This window comes from Dichomitus squalens (genome assembly GCF_000275845.1).
Source record: "Dichomitus squalens LYAD-421 SS1 unplaced genomic scaffold DICSQscaffold_13, whole genome shotgun sequence".
Lineage (NCBI taxonomy): Eukaryota > Fungi > Basidiomycota > Agaricomycetes > Polyporales > Polyporaceae > Dichomitus > Dichomitus squalens.
Genome location: NW_006766895.1, coordinates 262,593 through 280,822, shown reverse-complemented (window position 1 = coordinate 280,822; position 18,230 = coordinate 262,593). Strand labels below are relative to the sequence as shown.

General features: G+C 54.4%; 6 protein-coding genes across 6 annotated transcripts in view; 1 reads left to right on the top strand and 5 right to left on the bottom strand.

Annotated features, from left to right (window-relative positions):
• Nucleotides 1-5,239: 5,239 nt before the first annotated feature.
• DICSQDRAFT_126980 (NAD(P)-binding protein) lies at nucleotides 5,240-6,345 on the top strand (the record flags this gene model as incomplete). The annotated part of the gene is made up of 6 exons (XM_007365584.1): nucleotides 5,240-5,302; nucleotides 5,367-5,462; nucleotides 5,566-5,672; nucleotides 5,723-5,762; nucleotides 5,823-6,102; nucleotides 6,173-6,345. The coding sequence occupies 6 exons, from the start codon at nucleotides 5,240-5,242 to the stop codon at nucleotides 6,343-6,345; spliced, it is 759 nt and encodes a 252-aa protein (XP_007365646.1).
• Nucleotides 6,346-7,458: 1,113 nt separating this feature from the next.
• On the bottom strand, nucleotides 7,459-7,813 carry DICSQDRAFT_60320 (uncharacterized protein; the record flags this gene model as incomplete). Its single annotated transcript, XM_007365583.1, has 2 exons — nucleotides 7,459-7,572; nucleotides 7,634-7,813. Coding segments are annotated over 2 exons (294 nt in total), but the record flags the coding sequence as incomplete, so codon positions are not given.
• A 1,364-nt stretch (nucleotides 7,814-9,177) lies between these two features.
• Nucleotides 9,178-10,884, bottom strand: DICSQDRAFT_161463 (uncharacterized protein; the record flags this gene model as incomplete). Its single annotated transcript, XM_007365582.1, has 3 exons — nucleotides 10,232-10,884; nucleotides 9,955-10,179; nucleotides 9,178-9,898 (listed from the first exon to the last, which is right to left on the bottom strand). Coding segments are annotated over exons 1-3 (1,566 nt in total), but the record flags the coding sequence as incomplete, so codon positions are not given.
• A 450-nt stretch (nucleotides 10,885-11,334) lies between these two features.
• Nucleotides 11,335-15,204, bottom strand: DICSQDRAFT_126978 (ATPase; the record flags this gene model as incomplete). The annotated part of the gene is made up of 9 exons (XM_007365581.1): nucleotides 11,335-11,502; nucleotides 11,579-11,968; nucleotides 12,032-12,228; nucleotides 12,296-13,055; nucleotides 13,106-13,231; nucleotides 13,283-13,727; nucleotides 13,782-13,902; nucleotides 13,958-15,074; nucleotides 15,151-15,204. 9 exons carry the CDS (start codon nucleotides 15,202-15,204, stop codon nucleotides 11,335-11,337), a joined length of 3,378 nt encoding a protein of 1,125 aa, XP_007365643.1.
• Nucleotides 15,205-15,709: 505 nt separating this feature from the next.
• On the bottom strand, nucleotides 15,710-16,780 carry DICSQDRAFT_136442 (uncharacterized protein). Its single transcript, XM_007365580.1, has 2 exons — nucleotides 16,735-16,780; nucleotides 15,710-16,685 (listed from the first exon to the last, which is right to left on the bottom strand). Coding segments are annotated over exons 1-2 (282 nt in total). The 5' UTR covers nucleotides 16,737-16,780; the 3' UTR covers nucleotides 15,710-16,405.
• Nucleotides 16,781-17,279: 499 nt separating this feature from the next.
• The window catches only part of DICSQDRAFT_147014 (NAD(P)-binding protein), a gene marked incomplete at both ends in the record, with an annotated part of 2,305 nt that continues 1,354 nt past the window's right edge, over nucleotides 17,280-18,230 (bottom strand). The window contains 2 exons of the mRNA XM_007365579.1: nucleotides 17,280-17,458; nucleotides 17,524-17,642. Of these exons, the coding sequence (XP_007365641.1) occupies nucleotides 17,280-17,458; nucleotides 17,524-17,642 (298 nt within the window). The remainder of the gene's footprint in view (nucleotides 17,459-17,523; nucleotides 17,643-18,230) is intronic.

The window sequence follows — 18,230 nt, the reverse complement described above, 5'->3', positions numbered from 1 at the left end:
CGTCATTATGATGAGGCGCGAAACCATCTTGCTCGTCCTTCTTGAGCGGTCAGTCCTACTAGATGATGAATGTGTCTGTCTCTCTCACCGACGAATATGCGACTGTCTGTTGGTCGATAGAAGATATACCATTGCAGCTGTTATCAGGATATCCACGAAGGCACTCGCGGAGCGAATGGCTATTTCCAAGTTCTGTGGGATGTGTCAGACGTACACCTGCAAATTGACTGCCTACACTGTCAATACACGTACGATATTCCGCGGATCAGGAGTAATGCTGACTGGAGGCTGCCGAGAGCTTTCTCATCTGTGAGTACAGAACATGGATTTCGGGTGATGCTACAGCGCTCACAGCCAGATCGTCAATGCTATCCAAACTTTTTCAACCCAGCTGTGAAACAATATATGATATTGAAACTTACGAATAGAACCAACTATGGAGATATACAGTCAATCAGCAACAAGCTGAAGCGAATCATCTCGGAGAAACAGACCAATCTCCCAAAGGGCAAACGGGAGCTTTACGCTGATGTCAATTGAGGATGCGCTTCGACGAATTTTCACGGCCTACCAGAAGCAGTGGGAACAGCCACCTATTTCCACTGACTGACACTCCTTCGTGAATAAGGATAGATGTCTAGAAACTTATGACTCACATCGATAAATCCTATAGAGGAAAAACATCTGAACACAAAAGGCAACGACAATCTATCCCACTGGAGGTCAAATGTGTGGTATACCCTCATAACAAGGTTTAACGCACCGAAATCCAGCCGTGATGCTTTGTGGGGCAGCGTGAACCTATGAGCTGAACGTCGGGTATTATGGAAGCAACGTACATTTAGTAGCCTAGAAACAGGGTGAGAGCAGGTTTGTATGGACACGGCTTCACTCCACTTACGTCTGTGTACGTATCAAGACCTCCGGGGATCCCCAGTGAACAATTAGAGGAGGGAACACTAGCGTTCAGTCAGGGACAATTCTACGGATGGAGGGGCAGCGTTACTGGAAGCCATGCTGAGCGCGAGGTCTGCCGTCGTAAAAGCCCTAGAAGTCATAGTGCTTAGCAAAGGTGCGATGGCGGGAAGGCTGGATCGAAATTGACCAGACGAGAACAATCTGCGCACGAGTACGTCAATGCGCGTGACGTCGCAGCTAGGTCCATTGAACTCACAAATAGTTTCAGACCGACGCTATCCTTGTCGTATCTAGACGATGAGCGGTTATGAATGAGCCCACTCGTTGAGGAGCGGGCTTGTCCTACATCAGGAAATAGAGAAATCTGCAGTGGTCGTCAGCTGTGGTTCCAATGCAGTCAGTCGATCGGACTTTTACACACATCTGCATGCAAGCGATACCCCATAATATGCTGCTAGAGAATGCACCTAGGAGAACGCATCCCCACGAACCCATCACGTTCACCGACAGGGCGAGTTCAGGGCTGATAGCTTCCGCCATCCTAGCGTACAGTAGCGAGCGCTGAGCCGAGGGAGAGGAAAGACATTAGACGTACGTCGAGTGACTTCTATATCTCGTCCTGAGAGTACGTCAGCTCCTGAACCTCAAGTATGAGTTCCACACGGACATAGGATTCCACACGAGCTGGCGCACTCGTGTCCTCGGACGCAGTATCGCAAGACTAGGAAGAGATATTACAGCATAGTCACCCACACCTAGCGTCCTGGGCTCGCGAAATCGCGGCGAGGTCGTACTATCGCGTTCTCGAAATGCACCGACGGTAGTGAGGAAAGCGTGACGGTGTGCTTCTAGCCTAGTATTGGAGCCTTCATCCGCCTCGTTTACCTCCGGTACTCGAATCGTGGTTTGCCGGTGGTGAGAAAAACTGGAGTTCAATGCATGGAAGAGGCGCTCCCTTGGGAAGTACGGGCGCGTTGTGGCCGGTTTCGTGAGAATCGATGCATGTGCGAGCCTTTCGAGTGTACACGAAGTCCATAACCTGAGCAACGGCGAAGTCAGCAAACGGTAACAGCGATGGGGCAAGCGTTCCGCAGTCGCCGCAGGTCTATCGCATCACCACGATCACGCATTGCGCGCCAGGGCAAGAAGCCATGATATCACTTATGTCACGCGTTAACGTCGAACAGCTATCTTGATGGCTATGCAACTTCTGCAATTTGAAGCTCGGAGACCTGAAAACGGTATCTCTGAGAAAGCGGTCGCAAATAGTACCCTGAATCAACACAAACAAAGCAGCTGCAATGGCCATGAGCGAACAACGTGCACGACGGCGAAGCATCCTCTAAGGTGGCACGACGGACATTGGCCAATGCCCGTCGTGTGGTGTCTTTCTGCGTTCCCATTGAAGATATCCCCCGAAATCGTAAAGTCACACGTCTCCGGCTGTGCACGTCCTTCCGGGAAACAAAGCACAGCATGTTGAAGAGATCCATACCGGTTTTCGTGACAACGGTTTGTAGATGGGGTGGTGGCGATGAGAATAGCTACAGGGACATGTTGACAGCAGCACGAGCTGATAGAAGTCAAATAGAAGCGAATTTGAACCAGCCCACACGAACTAACACATATAGCTTACCGAGACGGAACACGACCCGCGGCGCGGCGCGGAACCACTACAGCCGCAACGAGGAGCGGAGTGTCATACTCATATGGAGACAGATCTCAGTAGCATGCTCATGCGTTGCAAAATTTTACACCAATAGACCGGTGTACTTGCAGCGTTATTCCCATCGAATTGGATCTTGTAACACCGCATGTGAGGTCATTACGTGAGACCAGCTTGCTTGAAGGGGAACGAGTCTAGCAGGATTTCGATGCGTCTGTTGTGTCCTCGCCATCTTCGTTCAGTATATGGTGTGTTAATGTCAGAGTAGTCCAATGGATTCGAAAATGGCAGGAAGAGGCGATGGAATGAGGACCAGACGACGGAGTGAGGAAGAGACAATGGGAGTAAGGAGAGAGAGGCGGCCGACAGATCTAGCAGAGAGCGCGGACCGCCAGCGCTCCGGTATTTCCGAAAGCGGAAGTCTTGGCGCGGAGGCACGTTAACAGCACATCTCAGTGAGAACCTTCCCTTTTTCAGCGGTCTATGACCTCTCTCTCTCGAAGACTTGCTCGTCGCCCATGCACGTCTTCACTGATGCCCCAAGCAAGACATCTGCAGCGTCCCTCACCATTAGACCGTTTTGCGGGAAGTCCAACGGCCCACGAATGTTGATGTCTCCACCCCGCCACCGGTGCTGGGATAGATCAAGTCATTCTCGCCGTTCAATGTCGAGCTTGTGACGTCCAAGCAGGGCAAGAACACAATCGGCCTCCATGTGCGCCCGCGTGTTGCTTCGAGCATCTGTCGTGCGGCTCTTGTTTGGTCAAGGTGAACCGGCAAGTCGAGCACGTACAGTCCCAAGGAGGACTCGGCAAGTATCTCTCTGTAGATTATCTGGGGCATCATATTTGCACGACTTCATGGACATTGGTTTTGCTGCAGTCCCTCTGAAACCCTTAGGATCAACCGCCCAAGTCCTCGCGGCCGGCCGACGCCCGCTCGAGTACCGGTACCTGCTGCACTATCCTTCTCATTCCATAACTAGCGATACGACACATCCGCAGCCTTCCGCCGTGTTCGTTTCAGACGTCCACTTGATCCACCGCAAACGCTCTCAGCCTATGGAAAGCAGGTCGCGCATCATCTCATCTGTGCTATGAAAATACTATTGTATGCTCTATCTATGTCTCGTCTTGTTTCACACCATTTGAATCTTGATGACCTAGTACCCGGCAATGTGGCTTGCTGACCTCCTTTGTCATGACGGGAATGGTCAATGTGGGCCGCTTTAAATAAACTGTCCCTTGCCACTACCTTGTATGCAGCTCTGTTTCTATGGATTGTTGTCTCACTCATCAGATAGCTGCACACCGTATGGATGGGGCGTGAATGCATCAGTGTCCCTAGTTTGGATGCATCCCTACTGACTCGGATCTACGTCCCTTACGGATAACCGCACCCCGTATGGATGGGGCATGGGTGGATCCATAGCCCCTGGATGCATCTTACCGTGGATGCATCCGTGTACCGTACTTCGGATGCATCCATCGGGTGATGGAGCACCAGTACGGATGCATCTGGAGTACTGAATACCTACCGTATACCGCACAGGCCTCTTGACTTAAGGCCATCCCGAGCGACGCGCGGTGGACGCACAATGTGGCATAGCCGAGCGACACCGGGCGGGCGAGAAATGGGCAGCTACGAAAATACGCTAACTTTGAGCGGTGCTAATTTTTCATGCAACTTGAAGGTACTTCATCCATAGCTGGGAAAGGGGTCCACGCTGTCTCCGCTTTGCTTGTCACAGGCCCAGGATTGGTTTGACTGGCTTGACTGGTTTGACTGGTTTGAACTGGCTGCAAATCTGGTACGTGTTTAGCGCCATCGCGATGACATCGTTCATAGTAGGTCGCCCAACCATGCAAGATGAATTCTCCAGGTCATGCATTATACACACTATGCTACGAGATCCAGTTGGTCTTCCAACAGAGCATATTGGCAATGCGCCGCAATCTAACTTTCCGTAGAAGATTTCTTACAGGGCTCCCCAAGGCTGCATAAGTTGGATGCTAGATAGCAGTAGAACCAGACATGTGACCAGATCTGACTGCTTCTCAAAGAAAATTTTCCGATTCTCCTCCTTTTACGTCTCTGGGATGACTTGCCAGGGGAGGGAGCTGTCATTAGCTGACTCGGACTACTCCGAGATGTTCGGAGATATGGGTTTCGTAGGTCTGAGACTCTGAGTCAGCGGTGTTTTTACGGTGAGGCGTTCGACCCCTCTCCTGGGGAATCAGACAAAACATTGAAGGGGAGATCACCGTAAAGTACGAGAAGGCGTGTACGAAAAACGCGGTAAGCGACCACGTGACGAAGGGCTGGCGTTGGATCTAAAAATACGGATGGACGCGATACGGGCGGCTACGAAAATACGCCGACTTTGAGCGGGGTTAGTACCTGACGAGACGGCAACACTGGTACGTGTCGATGCGGCTGGAGGCGCTATCAGGCGGTTTTGTCCACAATCCGATGAGCCGCCCATCGGGTTTGCGGAGGAGTCAGCGCAGACAGGGGTAACTGCCTTGACGTGCGGCTGCCATCATTGCGTGTACGGATGGCATAGGTCTGGGGATTATACGAATCTATAAATGTTTGCCTAGCAAGCGACCACGGATTGTATCCCAGCATCTTTCCTTGCTATCCCCAGTCACCATGCCATCATACCTCGTAGTCGGTGCTTCTCGCGGATTGGGCCTCGAATACATTCGCCAGCTTGTAAGCAAAACTCCTACTGGGCTTGTACCTGTCATCCTGTAGTTGATATATCCCGCACTTACAGGCCAAACGGCCTGATGCCGTGGTTATCGCTCTCGTCCGCAACCCGGCCAAATCGACCCATCTTACTTCTGCCATTGCGGGTCTCAAGAACGTCCATGTAGTAGCAGGTGACATAGCCGACTGTCCCACGCTAGAGGTTGGGTTGCTGTCCACGATCGTCTGCTAATTCGTTTTGTACTCATGCTGCATGTCTCGAACAGCTTGCGTCGAGGCAGGTGGCAGAAATTACCGGCGGGACGTTGGACTACCTGATCCACAATGCTGCTAGGATGAACCCAGCTACTATCTATAACGGATTTGACGACTAGTGCGTGCTCCTTCAACTCCATGGTTGCTAATCTAATATACTTGGCGCAGCCCTGATGTGGAACAACTTGACTCCGATTTCGTCGAAGCGGTACGGCAGTTAGTATGACGTCAACCTGATACCGGTCTGACTTCCAGCTTCGCTCCGTAGTTCAAGGCCAACGGGCTTGGTCCTGTACACAGCATCAAGGCATTCCTACCCCTTCTCCGCGCATCCTCTACCAAGAAGATCGTCGTCATCGGCACAGAGGCCTCTCAACCTGACTTCGTTCGGAGCTTCGATTTCGCTCTCGCAGTGGCGTATGGGGTGACGAAGGCCGCGGGCCTCCTCGCGACCACGAAGTATGCGGTCCAGCTCAAGGATGAAGGCTTTGTCGTCGCCAGTCTCCACCCCGGGCTAGTAGACACGTCTGCCACTGGTGTCGCCGGTGGTGCGTTACTTCGAGTCCATGGCCATTTCATTTCGCATGAGCTGATGTGCTCTCTCAGTGCCTACACCAGCTAGTCAAGCCTTTTCGGCCTTTCTAAACAAAACGATCTCGTCTGGCATTCCCATTCAGATTCTGACGCCCGAGCAATCAGTCGTAGCTCAGCTGAAGGTCATCGATGCGCTTTCGCCTTCCGATAATGGCTTGTTCCTGAACTACACGGGTGGAGAGTGGAGGCTAGGCTAAGTGAGCGTCCCTTTTGTACATGAATATTTGCACTACAACTTGAATTTATCAATGCCGCCGGGACATTGCTCCCGTTATTCCGAGTTGAGGTGCCTTATAAGCAACACAACAAGCATCTCGATGCTGGGTATAATAGCCTTTAGCGGGGGATAATGCACACAACCGCCCTACGAAGGAGGTAGCGGTCGCCCCTAGCACAATCGAGCCGGGGAATGCACTTGCCGGTGGCCGAACGTAACTTCTCTGTTAGATTGCCTTTAGGCATACATAATGACTTAGGTGAGCCGATTCGCGTGTATTGATGTAAATTATGCAGCTCGGGATGTGTAGATGTCGGGCACACTGACATGCACCAAGCTAAAGGTATCTGGTATGCGTTCACCCGTAACAAGCACGGGGAGATAATATGAGTGATTCCCGAGGAAACGAGCAGCTCTGACACGACAAATCAACCAGCAAACTAAGAAGCGCTACTTATTGATCTATATTACGGAAATGAATTACAGGATCAGGTGTCGACGTCACCTACATCTCGACTCCAAGTCAAATGTGCCACTCCGGTGAGAGAAAAAGAGCGAATGCCTTATGGACAAGTGAGTATGCAATGTGGTCCAATTTAACCGCGACGACATGATGTTACAAGGGAGTACGAGATACAAAGATATACATTCCAATGCGGGACAAGATACTGCTGCGACAAGGATACGTTTTCGAGTGATGTAGAGAGATGTGAAAAGACCTGCTTTGAGTTATGAACAGTCGTGAGACACCGGATGCTCCGAGTGTCTATTCCGGTAGATTGGCAGAATATACTGAATGGAGGATAAGCAATGCAATTTGTCGTTTCTAGTTGGTGCGTCCTCCAGACGTCCACCGATGCTAGGTGAGCGTACTCAATCGCGGCGCCAAGGCGGGCGGAAGGGCGTCCAGTGTCGAGGCGTACGGGCTCCATCGCGATCACTGTCATCGTCATCGTCCCGATCGTCGTTTCGGTTGTTCGACCCACTCGCGCCTGCAGCTGGAGCAGAGTTCTCCCCCGAGCGAGGTTTGGTCACTCGTCCACGGCAGACGGGACATGTCCGTGCGGTCTTGAGCCATTGCTGCAATGGAGCGTCAACACAACGTCCAAGAGGTGGTGTCTTGGGAGTTTGTGCATACCTGAAGACAGCCTTCATGGAACCAGTGAGAGCATGCAGGAACACGGAGACAGGCATCCTTAGCGTCGTACTAAAGGAGCACCGAGTGGTCAGTGCTGTCAACCTAAGCACGAGCGTCGTAGATTACTTACATCGTCCAAACAGATGGGGCAGCGCTCCTCCGTGACCCCAGGCCGTACCCAATCTCCATACGTTCCTTTTGGAAGAGAAGAAATGATGTCGGCCGGCGTTCCACGAGGCTTCACGTCGCCCAGGATGGTCGACAGCGAGAGCAAGCCTTCGTATGACATGTCCATGTCCTCATCGCGCTGACCGCAGACGATCAGAAACGTAGACCACAAGGACTATCACGGAACTCACTATGTAATCGCCAATATTGCGCCTGCGCCCATACGGCGGCAAGCGGGCACTAGGGAAGTCGACCCAAACCATGTCCGGCGGGAAGTGCGAAGCAAGGCCGCGCGCTCGCGCAAAACGGCCGTTGAGCGGCGCGCGCTGCTCCGTCCGGCCTTCGGTTGGACGCGGATTGCTCGGTGGCGACGGCGGTCGGTACGCGAATGCCCTGCCGGCCGCGCGCTGCCGTGCAGAAGCAAGAGACGGTCCCTCGTTGGCATTTCCCGTTAAGCGCGACGCCAAAGAAGACGCGAGCGTGGACGAGGGCATGTCTGGTCCACCTGCCCTGCGCGCAGGCACCCTCCTCACGGTATCGAGGCGTTGTTCCCAGCGGTCGAGTCCGCTCGAGCGCGTCGACGGCTCGTTGTCTCGCGTGCCGTGCAAGTGGCTGGGAGCACGCTCGCGCTCGAGGAGGGTGCGGTGACGTGTAGGGGGAGGGGGCGTGACTGTAGGCCGGGTCACAAGCTCACGCAGGCGTTCGATCTGGTTCTGAGGCGCAGAATGCTCGCGTACGCGTCGGAACAGAGGGGGGGGACGTGAAGGGAGATCCGAGGAATGCACTTCGTCGAATGTACGAAGATGTAGCTGCTCCGGCTCGTTGTCATCAGACGCCTGTGGCATCGCGGACGTAACTGGTGGACCAGCCTGGGGCGGCACACCGCGCAAGCGCACAGCCCGACGATGCGCAGAGCGTTCCATTCGCTCTATCATCTGTCGAGCCGTGCGCTCGCTGAATATGAGCGGGCCATCATCATCCTCTTCTGAGGAGGACAGAGACAGAAAGTATTCTCGTCGCAAACCGTGTTCGCGCGTCTCCGTGCGACTTGGAGATGCCCGCTCTCGTGTGTTCGTGCTCTGGCCCTGCAGCGCCATCGAGCGTGCAAGCGTGGCGCGGAAGGGCCCCTCGCGATAGGCGCTGAGATCGAAGTTCCCGTAGTGGTATTGGCGTGGCTGCGGCGCAGGATCAGGGTGCGAAGGCTCCGATGAGGAAACGGACGGAAGAGCAGGCGGCGGCGGGTAGTTGGGAGGCTGCAGGTGATCGGTGAACGACTGGAGCATTGCGTCGTCCGTGGGGGTCCGTGGGGTGAAGGTACCATGGAACAGATAGTCGTAAGGCCGGCGTTGCGAGGACGGCCTGGTCCTCCTATCACCATCCACTTCGCTGCGGTAAGAAAAGGATGGCTCTGTGGATTGAATGCGTGGTGAGGGTGGGGATGGAGGGGGAGTAGGAGTGCGCTGGGGCGGTCTGGCTCTATGTCGTAGGTTACTTAAGCCGACAGACCTGTCTCGACTAGCCTCCAGGTACGACTCTGCCCGTGTTCGAGTAGGCTGCGGCATCGGAAGCGGTCCCGACGCTTCGGATAAGTCGTCGAAATAGTAAAAGCCATAGCTGTCATAGTGTGCTTGTTGGGGGGTGGTCGAGCTTGGAAGGGACATACTAAGGTAATCTGAAGAAGATGGCGGATTTGTCGGCACGGGCTCCCATGTTGTCCAGTGAGAAGTTGTCGCAGAAGGCTCAGGTTCAGCGGCAGGCTGCCTGGGGGCCATTTGAGTTATTCTGGAGGCGGGATTAGGTTGCGGGCGACTTGGAGGACGGTGGCCTCGTCGAGGATGTGTCCGATCGTTGATGTGCCTTTCATCGAGCGCACCGCGAAGTGTCGAGAATGAACTGCGCGAAGGTCCACTTTCTGCAAGAAAGTCCGCGACACGCTCACTATGCGCTTCAGTGTCACGCATAGTGCGTTCAAACTGGTCTTGAATGTCGCGATCATTCTCCCGCCTCCAGAAGCCGTCAACGAAAGAATGCAATTCTGACAAACCGGCCGACCTGGATGGCGGGGAAAGGCGCCTTGAAGGCGCAGGCGGCGCTCGTGGGCTAGCAACACGGGCTGACATTTCCAGCCGCTGGTGTAACGGGGATCTACGGGGCGATGAAATGTGAGGCGGTGAAGTCTCCGGTTCATTCGTGTGTACCGAATCGGCAAGCAGTTGGTCCAGCAGCTCTGTGAAGGGAGTCAAACATTCCGTTAATCATACGGGACAATGAAGGGTTACATACCTTGACGAGCTCTCGACCTTCCTATTATATCACCTTGGCGGGCAGCATCCCGCTCGTATGTTGACAGACGTCTACGTCGGTCGCCGAAGGTTTCTCCGCCAATGCCCAGATCGGGCCGAGAGGGTGGCTCATCGGGTTGTTCCACGACTGCAGAAAGACGATTCCGTAGCAAGAGATGTTCCTCACCGAACGAGGCCCCCGCATTGAAGGACGAAGACAGAGACTCTAAGAGACATTCTAAACCATGAAGACGAGCAAATAAGGACCAACCACAGACCATGTGCGCTCGTATCTGGCAAGCTCGGCGTCCAAGACTGCCACAGTGGTTCAGATGTTCGGACGGGCGACTGGCGCAAGGCCGATATCTCCCGGTTGAAAGCGTCGGCTCTCTCCATCATCCTGAACAAGTCTCCCTGGGGGTCCGCCTGTGGGAGTGGCGAGGGGACATTCTGAGGTGGGATGGAATCTTGACGAGATACAAACGAGAGGATATCGTCCATGGGGACATCGGGCTCGTCTACGGGGCCCAGGAGGACCGAAGGGTCATCCAAGGGCAGTAGTTGGCCCTCCACAGCGTCATCTGCGGGGAGCAATTGAGGAGAGATGTCGGTAAAGGAGGATCGTGCAGAGTGGTAGCTATCGAGGCTGCTGCTGCTCCCGGAAGAGGACACGGAGGTGTTGGATGACACAAGTAACTCATCCACTTCGCTCTCGCTGTCGTTTCGGGGACGTTTGCTGCGTTCGCGACTCCCTCCGGGGCTGGAAGACGAACCGACAGAAGAGTCCCTGCGGCTGGTTTCGACAGGCCGGGCGCCGAGCTCTGGGTCCATGTCGTCGAAAGAGCGTTTGTGAGTAGAGGACATGGAAGGGATGTCAGACGAAAAGCATGGTTCAGCCATTGAGGACAGCAGACATGAAGGTGGTAGGCGGTCAAGTCGCCACCGTGCACCACCACCCTTTGCTTCCGACATGCCTCACGGGCGCTATCCCGGGCATCTCTTCCGCAGACGCTCGACACGCGGTACGGCTGCAGGCTCCATTCAGTGTCCTTTGTCTGCGGTATACAAGGTCTCCAACGCAAACGTTTCGACATGCAGCACACCACGTTGATGCAGGTTCATCTACTAAGCACGTTCTCAAATGTAGCACTCTCGGTGCCTTCCACTATCTCTGAACCCGCCGGATTGCCCGCAGGCTACGAACTATGTGCGTGCGCCATACTGCTCTCATCTAGGAGTGTATTGTCGGGAGTTACGCTGTTTAACAAGGCAGTACAGTAGGTAATTTGCAAGACCAAGGCTCATACGTCCGAGTCCAACGACTGCAACCTAAACGTCCGGGACTTATCAAGCGTACCCGCATATCTCAAGACTAAGGCTCTCAAGCAGCCTTCCTCTCTTCCTCCGCCCTGCGCTTCTCGCGCCTCTCACGCCCGCGGGTGACCATGGGCTTAGGCTCTAGGTTCGCGAAGAGGCGCTTGCACACTTGCTCGATCACGTAGCAGCCAATAAAGTCGACGATCATCGTCGTCGTCAGCTTGAACTTGAACTAACATGAGGCAAATCAGCCATCAGCACTATTCATAAAAGAGTTGGAGTTGTCCGAGGAAACAGAAGCGACGCACAGAGTTCTCCATCTCGACGATCTGCAGCCAGCGATTCAGGTCGGGCATCAGGTCAGTAGCGCCGGAGAACGCGACAGCCCCTGCGCCGACGAGGCCCCAGTAGAGAGCAGAGTTTTCGCGGATGCCTTCGCGGAACGGCCGGCCCTGGAAGTTGATGGCGAACGTGGACACCTGCTGGGAGAGGCCAAGGAGATAGATGGCGGTGTTCAGGAGGTTCGGCTCGAACTTCGCCTCGAGGTCGATGGCTCCCCGTTCCTCAAACATGTGTGAGAGGTTCGTGATATACACGAGGGTGACGATGTGGAGCGCAAACTGCAGGAGCACTGACAGCAGCACGTAGAAGTTGAAAATGTTCCCCAAAGGACGCTCTCGAGACAACTTCTCGACAGGCTACCAGGTGGGAAAGTCGCGTTGAGTAATGAATGCTGAAACGTGATTCGGAAACTTGCGTACCTTCGCACGCGATATGCACAGGAAACAGACGGACATGAGCATACCGGTGATCGTGACTTGGTAATCACCGAATTTGATGCCGTCCAAATACTGCACGCTCAAGCTGTATGCCGTGATGAGGCAGTTGAGGGCAAGGATCTTGTACATCTGTATCGTCGCAACGAGCGTGCAACGGCCCTGACGAATAATATGCGTGACTTTGGGAGAAGAAGACGGCATTAGCAAGCCACGTCAAGTGGTGATCAGAAAGTATCGAGCACTCACTCGCTTTGACGTTCGACAACTTCGAAGTGAAGGGCGCCGCGCAGCTAGCATCTCCCAATTTGATCTTCGGCACCTCGTCCTCGGTATCCATCTCCGCCAACTTGTCCGTAATACTCGCCAAATCGAACTTCTCCATCGGGTTCTTCTTCCGCGCGGTCTGCAGGTCCTCCGCCGCCTTCTTCTGCGCCTCAACAACGTCCGGGTACAAGTGCGCGATCGCAGGCGGCACCGGGGGCGGAGGCTGGTTGAACCGCGCGGAGATCTTGAGCTGCTGCTCGTAGACCCTCTTGATGCGCTCGTTGCGCTGATGCTCTGCGATCTTCTTCAGGTCTTCTTCCGTGCCGTCGAGGAGCGCGACGCCGATGTGAGCCTGCTTCAGGGCGCCAACGTCGTTCGTGCCGTCGCCGGCCATGAGCGTAACGTAGCCGAGACTCTTGAGTGACGTCAGAATGAATTCCTTCTGCGAGGGCGAGACACGGGCGTAGACCCAGGTGTTCTGGACGAGATCGTTCCATGACGGGTGCGACTCGTAGAGTTTCATAGCAGCGCCGGTAATGCAGATGTCGTACTTATCGAACAGCGAAGTGTCGATGGGCTGCGAAGTGTCTACGTTGATGTTCACGGTATCGTCCACCGAGCGCCATACAAGCGAGTTCGAGCCCTCAGGCACATCGAGGATGAGCGCGTCGCGGTCCACAATTTCGACATCGCGAGCGACGTGGACAGCCGTGAGCGGGTTATCTCCGGTAATCATGACGCACTGCGCGAACAGTCAGTACTGGGCCAAGGGTCGAGGGCGTGGCTACTCACGCGGTGAGAAGAGTCCCCAAGCATCTTGAGCGTCTCGACAGCATCCGGTTTCAACGGGCAGTGGAAGACCAAGAAACCGACGAACTGCAGATCAGACTCGACTTGATCGCGAGGCAGCTTATTGATCTACAGGAAAGTGAGCCAAACATACCCTATGATACGATGAGAGACAAATACCTTATCCAGAGAAATGCTCTCCATCTCCTTGTACCCGAGCGCGAGCACCCGACTGCCTCTCCTGGTATACCACTTGAACGTCTCGTCATACTCCTTAGGCACCGCCCTCAACATGCGCCTGATCGTCTCGGGGGCACCCTTCGTCGCGACCATGCACCTCCCGTTCGGCAAGCTCGATACCGTGCTCATGCGCTTCAGAGCAGACGAGAACTGGAACCGGCGGCGGACGATGATCTGCGTGCGGTGCGGGGCTGCCGGGTCCACGGGGGAGACGTGGTCGCCCTTCGCAAGCTGCCAGTCCAGCGCGTCCAGAGTCGTGCGCTCCATGGGGTCGCCGACGATCGTTCCATCGTCGAGACGGACGAGGGCGTGCGCCGCGGCCAGGGCTAAGGTAGTCTCACGGCCCGTCGCCTTGACGTCGACGAGCTTGATGGGGTCCGAGGGACTGCGTAGCAGACAAATCAGCGAAATCTTCCCAGGAAACGCGATGACGACTCACTCGATGCCAACGACACCTTCGACGACGAGGTTCTCTGCAGTGATGGTGCCAGTTTTGTCGAAGCAGCATACATCCACACGTCCAGCGGACGGGATGCGGAAAGGTTCGGTACAGAAGATCGCTGGTTGCAACTTCAATCGCATGTCCTTCAACAGCAACGGGTGGGCAGAACTCACCATACTTCGACAGCGCGACTAGAGATGCATTGACCGCGAGGCTCAGCTCCATGGGCAGCTCGGGCGGGACGACGCTCGTGATAATGAGGATACAATCCAGCAGCAGCTTCGACTTCTTCAGGTCGCGCTCGATGCCTTTCGTCCACACATACCACGACGCAGCAATGGCGAAGATGAGCAGGAATCCGATGAACAGGAAGCTCTCCGCGTTGTTCGCTGATACGCGCTCCGTCGAGAAGATCATCGTCCGCACCAGCTGGCCCTGCGCGGTTCCGAACCCGGTGCGTAGCACGACCCCGAGGCAGCCGCCGTCCGGGGTGTCCCCACCCTTAGTCGCCTGGAGGAGCTTCGTGCCAGAGAAGAGAACTGCGTTCTTGTGTGCCCCATCGACGTCAAGCGGCTCGCTCGCATCCAGCAGCTCGATGGATTCCTTGAGCAGCGGCGTGGACTCTCCGGAAAGCATCGCCTCGTTGACGATACAAGTGCCGCGGATAAGGAGGATGTCTGCAGGGATGTTCGTCTCCGTCTGCTGCCTGGCCACAGAGATTATGTCGCCTGGGAGAAGGTCGTCGCTCTGGATCTGAGACCAGACGTTGTTGCGACGGACGTAGACAGGATAGGGAGCCACAGCCATCGTGCGAAATTCGGTCAGGGTTCGAAGCCGCTGCCAGACCACCGTACACTCGAAGACGATGAGCATGAACAGGGTGAAGAGCGAGTAGTACCAGTACTCGTCCAGGCACCAGAGAGCGACGCAGAACACCTGGAAGACGAAGAACGGTGCAGTTGCGTGCTCACCAAAGAGCGCAGAGAACGAGGGAATAGGAATGTTGTATTCGTTCTTCCCATAGAGGTCCACCGCAGATGTGAGCTCAGTGGACGTTAGAGATTTTGGCGTGAGGAAGGAGCCTAGAGGAGGATGAGTCGAACATGGATAAGGTAGCCGGGAGAACGTGATAGGGGAAGTATCCGTGACGACGTAGGTGTCTTGCTGGTAGTTGAACGTGTAGGTAGCCGGGTTTGACGGGTCCTTTTTGCGTATAGGAACGATCTCGCCTTCACCTCTGTGCGGCGCAGGAATTATACGTAAACAATCGGCATCTTCTATTGAGCGTGCCTATAGCGAAAATCAAGGTTAGTTCCACTATTACGCCCAGACGTGCGACTACTAGCGCATACAGGCACGTATACACCGAATCGAAATTTCCACTACGCGCCTTGAGCGCAGACTTTGCTGGTTCAGGCATTTCAAAACGCTCCGAGATAGTCTGGAATATAGAGAAGATGCAAAGTACTTTTCGCTAGGTCATAGATCACGAACAGTCTTTGCAGCACAAAATCATGACGATTTCAGGAAGGCAATATCCAGAACACAGAGGAAACCTTCGCACGCCTATCCCTCCAGAATATCTGTGAGGCTTTTATGCGGTTCGCTTTTCATAACGATGGGCCCTCTTGAAAAAAAACACGCTCAAGCCGCTTAGCAGCCGAACCGTTTGCGAGCCCAATCAGGTTGTCTGACGCTCTGGTACCCCAGCCTTCAAGGTGTTCAATGGTGCTCTTGGGCGTTATGAGTGGTGAATTGGGCTCGCATCCCGGTCCGCTCTCTAACCGACCTGAGCATGATTTTTTCGGGAGGGCCTATCGGTTTGAAAAGCGCTGTCACCAGAATAAGTGCCCTTGCATACGGCGGACGATCGTTCCTGGCCACTAGTGGTCCAGGACTCCTCTGCAGTATGTGCAAGTCCGTGTGGAGGGTGCCAGCTCGCGTGGTTTCGCCTTTCAAATCTACAAGTGTAGAAGGTGGATCTCAGGGGGCCACTGGCACCCTTTTGCTTGTGCTAGCCGCGTCGAGAGGACCAAAGGGAGGGCGACACGACGGGCAGCGCTCAGAATCCCTTCGCGTGAAACGGAGGTCTGTTTTCAGGACAGTCCTAACTTGTCCCTTTGCCGACGCGCGCCAAAGGGCGCTGAAAGGTCGGCAATGGGATAGTCGTACTTGCCCAGAAGTTCTACAGCCCTTTCACAAAGAACGGTTCGAGGGGGCGCCCGTCGTGCGAAGCCCTCCCGACCGCAACAAACCCCATTGGGAAAGAATCCACAGGCAGTAGTGTCAACTTCATTACTGCTTGAGTTCTACGGCTTCAGCCCGCAGAAGTTTATGAGCGTGATCATCCAGGCAGTTGAGGGCGGGCGCAAGCCCGACTCATGCACGGAGGCATCCACTCTTGGCTGAACGCTTGAGCAGAGATGAAATAGAGCGCGCCCTGGCCAGGACCGCCCGGAGGGCCCTATACTGTCAGACGTGTCGAGTGCATAGAAGAGTAACATGCCTGGACTCGCGTGATCCCCCCAGAGCCGGACTGACTGCTTCCCGTCAACACGGTGGGGTATCCGGCAACCAGAATCACAACATCCCGCATCTACCAGACGCATTTCAGAGATCGTTCAACGAAGAATGCTCACCTTTCTTGTCGTAATCCAGGCCTTTGCTCCCGTATTCCATTTCGTGAACAAGAAACTGAGCGCGTGGCCAAGCCCAAGCGACACGCACGCGAGAAACGTCCACTCCTCGCTTTGTAGCCAGTCGTCGTACTTGACGTAGTACGCGTAGGCGAGAACGGGGTAGAGGGAGAGGAATGGGATGGTGTACAGGTGGGTGTACCATGGCAGGCTGACGTGCAGGGACGCGCCCGCAATTTCAGGGGAAACGACCTTGACCGAGCTCCTGTTTTACATCAGTTGTGGGTATGTAGCTACATCAAGAAAAAACATACATTGTGAGACCTCGGTGCTGGTCTAGGAGAAGGATCCGTGCAGAAGACGGTGGTGAACGAGGAAGCGTAAGCCTGAGCCGGAGCCACGTCTCGCCACATCTCCTCCGGCGCACGTGGAGCAGACGCCCACTCTCCTTTGCGGACGCCGCGGCTGCGACGATTTATATTACTGAGTCTAATCTAGTGCTGCCTCACTATGATTCCGATGGCTTTACTCCATATGAACTGCCCCCGTCAACTAGATTGCGAGCCAGTATTGACTCCTACTTGAACTAGATACCCCCGCCAACCTAATCCAGGCTTGGCTCAGAATGCGGTAAGCACACCTTGGCTCAGCCAGGACCAGGCAATATTCTTGTCGCATCGGATCCAGCCCAGCTCAGAGACCCCGCAAACGCAGTGATTCCTAGCGGGGTTCAGACAACCGATATTCGATGACACACTACTCCTACTCTGACTGTACAACATACTCATCACGAACTTCGACCTGCTGGTCAGAAATATCGGTCGTTCGAACCCATTCCATGATGTATTATTCTCCCGATCTAGAGCCACCCTCGCTCCTCATACTCTCTGAGCAAATCCTTAACCGTCTCCTCCTGGGTGCGATACTCCATTCCGAGGAGCTCCTTCGCCTTCGCCACATTTTTCCTTGCCATATAGGGAGCATTAGGATTATATGACCCGACAGGAGGATACGTTTTGCCCCCTGAAACTTCGTGCGCTGTAATGACTGCAAGGTGGTGAGCACGTCATGCTAGGCAGGAGGTCATTGCTTCGGGTACTTACTGAGATCTTCCCACCTGAATGGGGCAGCAGCAACGATGAACCTCTCACCGCCCGCAGGCGGCTTAGTGACTGCGAGCAAGATCGCCTGCGCGAGGTCGCGCACGTCGATAAATGCATGGCTACACAGAAGAATTCAGTATCCCCCATTGCTGGAGTTCTCTCGGTTTGATGAACTACTCACTCGACAGGTGAGTACTGGCCCTTCACGACTGCCTCATAGACATCAGGAAAAACTCCCCCTGCGAATTGGCATTAAGCGAGCTAAATTATCCCTCACCAGCGAGATTAGTCCATTAGTCTAAAAAGATAAGTCCCCTGCTAACCAGCAGCCATTAGCTGCCTTAGTAGGCAGGGCCCGTAGCGGCGGTCATTCATTATTTGCTCGCCATTCAGGCTGTCGTTTGGTCTTTTTAGATTCTAGTTGCTTGTACGATAGATTCAATATATTGAAGGGTACGACAACGACTAGCATGATTACACTGCATAGTAATCTATAAACTTGTATACTAAGTTCCAACATGGTACGCTAATCCGACCTCATCCAACTAAACATAGCACTACAACGTGGTCCGGATCCTCTCTTGATGAGCTTATAGTACCGCAACTTACTTCTTGGAGGCGCGAAATGCAAAGTGCGGCTGGGCAAGGCCACAGACGACGACTTACCTTCGGATGTAGTACATTACGCACCTTCGAGTTGCTATGCA